Raw genomic sequence first — 8,304 nt, forward strand, 5'->3', positions numbered from 1 at the left:
ACCGCCCCTGCACCTCTGGCCTGTACCCCAGTTCTGTATGAATAAATAAATAAATCTTAAAAAAAAATAGTGATACTTCTATTTGGTCACTTATCACTCTAAAGCTCACTTTCACATCTATTCAAGTTTATCATACTTCAGAATTGTGAAACTAATGGAGAACAACTGTTACCCTACTGTTGTCTTACATACACATAAAGTAAAATCATGGCAATATTCAAGAGACTATACATTTTTTTTTTTAAATTGGTGACCTTTTGTGCTAGAATTTTCAGTGAATTTAGGTAAATTATGTTCTATGTTCTTTGTCTTAAGAATTTCTTAATGCAACTTTCTAGCTGGCATGCATTATTAATGAAAAGTTACTTCAACTTTGAAAAAATAAATTGGACACACTTATCAAAATTTGGTAATCTAGGTCAGCAGCACTCATTCTCTTTGGTGTGCTTATTGCAATACTTTGTTATCATTCTGATTTTTTAATATTTTAGCAGTTGGTATGTGTATTTCTGAGTCTCTAATTCTATATTATGCTTTGCTACATTTTTATCTATTCAACCTTTTATACTCATATGTGCTTTCAAATGCTTGAAGAATTAATTCAGATATTCAATAATGTATTTCAGCTCATGAAAAAGATAATAGACTAGGGGAAAGTATTATTCCTATAATATGATATTAACTAAGGTACAGCTGAGTTTGAGTTTGAATGTCCTTTATATGGCAGTCTAGACCATCAAATAAACATTCCTCCTTTTCTTTTCTTTTTTCTTTTGGCCAAAGCCCTCCACTTTGACTACAAACTCAGCAATAATAAATGCACAGTGTCAAAACTGTCTAGAAAGTCCTCTGACTTACACCCAGAGAAAGCTCAAGATACATTATTTCTATATGAAAACTCCCAGGTAGAATAAGCAATTTTATTTAATTATGCTTCTAGTAATTTGTATCAATACATTTTCCTCCAAAATAATTACTTCAGTGCTACCTCAGTGAAGCAGTGTATTAAATGAGTGAACACTTTGAGGAATAAAACACTAATTATGAAGAGCAATTTGTTGCTGAATAATTAAAATAAAAGCAAGATTAAGCATAAATCAGAACTTAATCAGTTTACTTTCAATAGGATTCAAATTATATGTTTATTATATGTATTGCATATATTTTGATCATTGGTAAGGCATTTTTTAGTATATAATATTAATCATTATACTATATCTGCAGAGTATCATAGAACAATATTTTAGTAAAATAATACATACAAGATACAGAACTCTTTCAATTAAATAGGATAGTCATTTATTGGTCAGCACACACAGTTCCAAAATTTATGAGTTTATAATTTGGACTTTTGAATTGTGTGTGTGTGTGTGTGTGTAAAAATTCCATTAAAGCATGAACAAACTACTCACTTATGAGTTTATAATTTGCACTTTTGAATTGTGTGTGTGTGTGTGTGTGTAAAAATTCCATTAAAGCATGAACAAACTACTCACTTATGAGTTTATAATTTGGACTTTTGAATTGTGTGTGTGTGTGTGTGTGTAAAAATTCCATTAAAGCATGAACAAACTACTCACTTATGAGTTTATAATTTGGACTTTTGAATTGTGTGTGTGTGTGTGTGTGTAAAAATTCCATTAAAGCATGAACAAACTACTCACTTATGAGTTTATAATTTGCACTTTTGAATTGTGTGTGTGTGTGTGTGTGTAAAAATTCCATTAAAGCATGAACAAACTACTCACATGCATTCAATGTATTTTCAAAATGACTTTAATTTTGTTTTGATGATGTAGGCTTACTATGACCCTGGCATGAAGGTTTCACTCATGTGTGTGTGACCTTCCAGTTACACAGGGACCCACTTTCAATAAGTCCCTGTGTTCGGTTTGATGCTTTATTGTTCCTGTTTTAAAATTCTTAATAATTTTATCTCTGCATCTGTGCTCAGAAGGTGAAGTCCACTGGGACACTGGAGCATGAACTCGAGCAGCTGGGTGGCAGCTGTGCATACACACGCTCAGGCCCACAGGCACAGAGGCAGTGCAGAAGCCAACCTGTTGGCTCAGCACCAGGTCACACATACTCAAGTCTCAGCAGATTGGGATGCTGTGTGTCCCCAGCCAGAAGTGGGTGCAGATTGGCAGTGGCAGCAACAGCAGCAACAAAAGTAGCAACGCTGTGAGATAAGACTGAGGTTCTGCCAGCAGGACAGGGATAAGGCTTCAGGACAGGGATAAGGCTTATGATGAGATACCAGCTGCCCCGCAGTACCCTGAGTCCACAGTATCTATGCAGACATCAAATGTTGTGCCTTAGTTCTAAGACAGAGAAGACGAAGCAGTGAAAATGGTCTATAAATTATTGCAAAAAGAAAGGAGTACACATGAACATGACCATAAAGTAACTGGGAGTTATTAGAACCATCCATAATTCAAAATATCTAGTTTTGAAAACTAGGTGATATGTCTGTTTTTAACAGATACCAGCATTGCTTGGTACCTTGTGCTAACCACTAGTGATATTTTAAAACACATTTTTCTTATAAAGTTATTGCTCTTTCAACTTAATATCTATTACTTTACTGATCACATTTATCTTTCCAAAGGAATAAAAATGAAGTGGCATTTTGTAAAAAAAAAAAAAAAAATCAGTGATCAGCTTAGAGACCTTAGTAAAATTAAAAGCTCATCATTTTGATGGAAAACATCACTATTTTTACATGAAGCTTTCAATGGGCCTATTATTAGCAAGGAAAACAATCTTTAAAATGAAACTTCTTATACTGTAAGTGAAAATATAAGGATAGAATGCATAAACTTGTGTTTGGGTTTATATATATACAAGTCATACAATTACTTTTGGCTTATTACATGACCTTGGCAAGTTACAGGAGCTGTTAGAGGAAATACAAAAATTTCTGTGCATTAATTGTATTCAACAATATACTTAACCAATATAAAAGCAGTATAGTGTTTTTGTTGCAATGAAATTTTTCTGTTTCTTAACTGTGGTGATAAATGTATGAGCCAACATGTGATAAAGTCACAGTGAACTAAATGCACACACAAATTATTACATATAAATCAATGAAACACAAATAAGTTCAGTAAATTGAATCATGTCAGTTTCTTGGTTATGAAATTGAACTATAGTTTGAAAGATGGTAGCCTTTGGGAGATTATCTTGAAATAAAAACTTTAGTTTTAATAATTTAAATTTAATTTGAAAAATCATTCAAAACCTACATAAAACCAATTTTTTGAAGTCATTTTTGTAATAGAAAAATTACTCCATGAGCCTCATATCTCCAAATATACTAAAATTTATATTTTAAAATAATTTATAAGAAATATATTCCAATGTCACCATAGCATACAAGGCATTCTTGATAGTTCTAAGAGCAAGAGTCTCTTTTGTAGTGCAGGGGTTAAAGTCTCAGCAATATCAAACTATTGCCAGCTGCTGCAGTACAAGTTTGATCCCAGACCAGCAAACTAATCCACATAACACAGCAGACCTCTCCTGTCTTGCCCACTGTTCCCCTCAGTAGTATTTTTCAGCAGATCTGCCTGTTCTGCTCCCTACTCTGTCTCTGGTGAAATCCTCTCACACCCTGCACCTTTCACCTGTGCTCCAGTTCTTATAAATAAAAATAAATAAGATTTATTTAAAAATAAATCTAAAAAATATCACTCTATTTCCTCAGGCTTGCTAAACACCCATAGTAAATTAAATTTTAATAATTTTAATTAAAAAACTCTAATAGCAGGTATATCAAGAGAGAGACCTTTCTCAAAATTGAAAAGTATCAGAAATTACTTTGGTTTTAGATTAGCTCAAAGCAATTGATGTCACTTTCAATCTTATAACTGAAAATCAAGTAGTTAATTGTGTAAGTTTTGAAGACTGAAGAAATGGAATATTAGAAAATTTAGCTAGAAAAAGTATTTGACCACTCTAGATAACACAATAAATACTACTATTATTTTATATATATATATATATAATTATGATACTAAATTATTTTTGCAACTTGTTGCTGTTCATCTAGAACTATTATCTGATTAGTTTCATATATAATGAAATAGTTTAAAGGAAATGTTTTGCGATATTATTATCTTTAACAGAACTATTTTTCTACAATTTAATATAAAGGTTCCCAAGTTTTCATTTTGTGCTGGGCCTCATACATTATGTAAATTGGATCAAAATTCTTTAAATTATATCAGAGAGTAGATACAATATATCAAACAGCTTATTTTTATAGAATAAAACTTGGAGTAACGTTTTAAAGTGACATTAGAATTTGTATCTAGTAACTAATCTTAGAATTCAATTTTTACTCAGACCGTTTGCCAATATATTATTTTACTTGTTTTATTTTATTATTTTATAAAATTCTGACAGGATACATCCATCATTAGCCCTGGCATTTGAAGACCTATGTGCATTACTCTTTGAGAGGATTTAAAGAAGCCTCTCCATTTATCAAACCTGTATTTTCAAAATATGAGTACTTTTCAATGTAGAAATATAAATTATGGACTGAAAAAAATACATCAGTTTAGATTAAAAAAAAATCCACATACCATAGTGTTGATAAAAATTCCTATACTTTGGACCCAGCTTCCAGACATAGTAGTAGAGAGTGAGTACATGTTCTGGAAACCTTAAATGAACACAACACATTCATTCTTGGCATCTTTACGTGAACACCATTGTCCCAAAAGAAATTTTAGCTTAAAAACAACACACATACCATATGTTTTCACCAATTTAAGGGAAATAATAAAACAAGGCAAATGAGCAGCAACAACAACAAAATTAAAGCAAATCCTGAGATTTTCCAGCATAATGGTGGCTACCAGAGGTGAAGTGGATGAGGAAGCCATGGGTAAAACAGGTGGTTTGTGGAAACCAGCTTTTGTTGGAGATTATAACTAGCATATACACATGTTGAACTACATAATGTTGTACACTTGAAACCTAGTTGTAACCCAGTGAAGTGTTACATCAATAAAAATTTCAAACTAAAAACACCAAGCCCAAATCTGACTAGGAATGCATGTATCAACAGCAGACTTTCTATTTCATCGTGCTAGGCAGGTTTTAAAGAACATCAAATCACTTAGTTAGTGACTAGGGAGACATATATGTGTAAATGATGCTCCATTGCAAGAATGTTTTCCATATTCACTATTCTATAGTGCTGTTGTCTACAGGTCCTTATCTTGCTTTTATGACTCCATTTTCTTTCTTTTTCTGTTCCAGAATGATTCATGGGGAAAGCAGTATTCATATGCACTTTTCAAAGCCATGAGTCACATGTTGTGCATAGGATATGGCGCCCAGGCCCCTGTAAGCATGTCTGACCTCTGGATTACCATGCTGAGCATGATCGTCGGGGCCACTTGCTATGCCATGTTTGTCGGCCACGCCACAGCTTTAATTCAGTCTTTGGATTCCTCAAGACGGCAATATCAGGAGAAGGTGAATTTTTATCTCTAATATCTCCAACCAGGTCATTTGTAAGTTGAACTAATAGTGTTCAAGGTAACTCAACTGTCCCATCTATCAAAAATATAACGAGATAAAATGCTTACAGCAGGAAAACACAAACTGCTTTGATATTTCAAGCTTTCTTTAGTATAGTCCTCAGAGCTTTTATTTGTTTCTAGTTTGTTCCTCGAATATTTTTAAAAAACTAGTTTACATCTGCATTAAAAAAAAAGTTAAGTGTTTCAAAATTTATGAAGATGATTTAAGGTGCTATCAGATAGTTCATGTTGTGTCATATTACAATATGAAAATAATATAAACCTTTATTTAATATATGTTAGAGAAATATGTTAGCGGATTAAATGTCCCTTGTGTCTCCATGCATGTTATAATAATAATTTATAGCAATCCATATGCTTAGTTGAACATAAGTCGTTGCCCTTATAGCTAGATAAATCACCATACCCTCCAGTCTTAAAAATGCATATTAACAGCTGTTATCAAGCAATCTTATGTACAATGCATTAATTAATATGATCGCTGCTCTAAACTTTTCAAAAGATAAAGGTAAATATATGCAATGACATATTCATTCAATTTATTTCATGTGTTGATCTACCTTGGCCTGAGATTAGATCTTCGATAATATGGACAATAATTGACCAAATACCAGTAACTACTTGACAAATGGAGTAAGTCATAACTGAAGGGAGCATTTATATTATGGAGACCTGTTCGGTATGAAAGAATGTACAACATGCACCTTACCAAGGACATTTCTGAAATTAATGGTTAAAATGGCTGTTAAATACTTCTGCAGAGTGCTAACAACTTAAGACTCATAAGTATTTACAAAACAGCCAAGATTGTTTCAGTTGTTGCTTTATTTACAGAATTTTTCAGCACTATAATCACACAATTGAAGTAGGGAAACTAGATACTTTATTTCCCTTGAATGTAATTAGACCATCACCAAGTATTATAGTGTGCTAGTTGTATTTTTATTACTGAAGTAATGAAAAGAGGAGACACCAAAATTGTTTCAAGATTCATTTTAAAATAAAGTTTCCAATTAAACTGGAAACAAAGAACATAGTGAAGAAGAATACATTTTATATAATGGTGACTTTGACTGAAAATTGCACAATAAGGAATTCATGGGTATTTGAGGTAAGTCTGCAATAATCTGTTTCTGTTAGTTTTTCCCCCCTTTTAAGTTGATATTGCTTTTAACAAAAAATATCTTCCCCACATTGCTTTTATCTGCATCATTGTCACATATTTTTTCAAAAAACAAACCAACAAAACTTAAATTTTCAGGATAGCATTTATAAGCACTGTATTGCATATTAACTAAATTCACAATTTTGTACTTTTAACTCTGCTATATAAGCCAGGTTGAATTCAGAAACCCACTTATAAAACTATTTAATTATAGACATATTTAAGCAAAGATGTTATAATGGTTGTCAAAATTCAGGTAATCAAGTTTTTCCTTGCCCAAGTGCTTAAAAAAGGGCAAGAAAACTGGGGTAATCCTTTGTTGTATTCTGACATTTGGAACATTTTAATAAGAAACACCTGATTAAGTGAACTTTTTTTTTTTTTTTTGGTCTCTAAACCAAGAGCTGACAAATTTGGTGCTCATTTTCTAGTGACCACAATTTACAAGTCTTAAAGGCATACGCTATTTTTTTTTTTTTAAGATTTTACCTTTATGAACAATAAATGTGTGATTTTTAATTCACTCTTATAGAGTGGCTTTACATACATATGATTTGCAGTTTTTTATGATTTTGGCCACTTTGGTTTTTTTGCTTAGCTGTTACATTTTAAGGTCAAATTTTATAATATAAAATTCACCATTAACTATTATAAAGTATACAATTCATTGGCTTTTAGTCTATTTAGAATTTACACAATTACCACCTCTATCTAATTCCAAGACATTTCATCCTCCCCAAATTAAACCCTATAACAATAAGTAGTCATTCAGCATTTCTCCCTCCCCTGCAACAACTATCAATATGTTTCCGGTCTATGAAGTTCCCTGTTCTCAGTGTTTCATATAAATGCAAGATCTTTTTAATGTTTTCAAAGTTCATATTGTATCATGTATCGGTGTGTCTCTCCTGTGGTTCATTAATATTTCATTGTATAGATATAAAACATTCTATTATCCTTTCACCAATTGTTGGACATTTGTGTTGTTTCCACCTCTAGCTGTTGTGAATAGAGTTGCTATTAACATTTATATACAAGTATTTGTTTGTGTACCTGATTTCATTTCTTTTAGGTATATACCTAGAAATGGAATTGCTAGGTCATATAATTAGTTTATGTTTAACTTTTTGAGGAACTGCTTAATCATTTTTGTAGCTTTTATTTGTGTTTAGGTATATTAGAAGCATCTTCCATGAATCCCTGAAAATTAATATTGATATTATTTTCACCCGCCATATACCCATTCGTGGCATATTACTTTTTATAGTGGTCATTCAGACTGTACAGGTATTCAACTCCCTAAGCTGACTGTAGAATTCACTCTAAAACATAACACTTTATTATCTCTTTTTACTTATCATTTTGTTTCATTCAGGTGTCACTGTTGATTCAGTCTACTCTGAAGCAAGTCATTGCACTGTTTTAGTTTGGAATCCCAGAGTAATTTAATAATTTTTCATTTCAAGGGAACATTTGTTCAGTTTGTATCCCCAAGCTGGGTGTTTCTATCTCAAGCAGTGCTGTAAATTCTTTTCATATAAGTTCCTTATATGTATAATACACCATTGATACTAT

General features: G+C 31.9%; 1 protein-coding gene across 1 annotated transcript in view; it reads left to right on the top strand.

Moving 5' to 3' along the window:
* The window catches only part of HCN1 (hyperpolarization activated cyclic nucleotide gated potassium channel 1), a 350,252-nt gene that overhangs the window by 253,956 nt on the left and 87,992 nt on the right, over positions 1–8,304 (top strand). The window contains exon 11 of the mRNA XM_004678468.2: positions 5,278–5,496. Coding sequence (XP_004678525.1) covers positions 5,278–5,496 — 219 coding nt within the window. The remainder of the gene's footprint in view (positions 1–5,277; positions 5,497–8,304) is intronic.

The sequence above is a fragment of the Condylura cristata genome, unplaced genomic scaffold (genome assembly GCF_000260355.1).
Source record: "Condylura cristata isolate star-nosed mole 26May11 unplaced genomic scaffold, ConCri1.0 scaffold00007, whole genome shotgun sequence".
NCBI classification, from domain to species: Eukaryota; Metazoa; Chordata; class Mammalia; order Eulipotyphla; family Talpidae; genus Condylura; species Condylura cristata.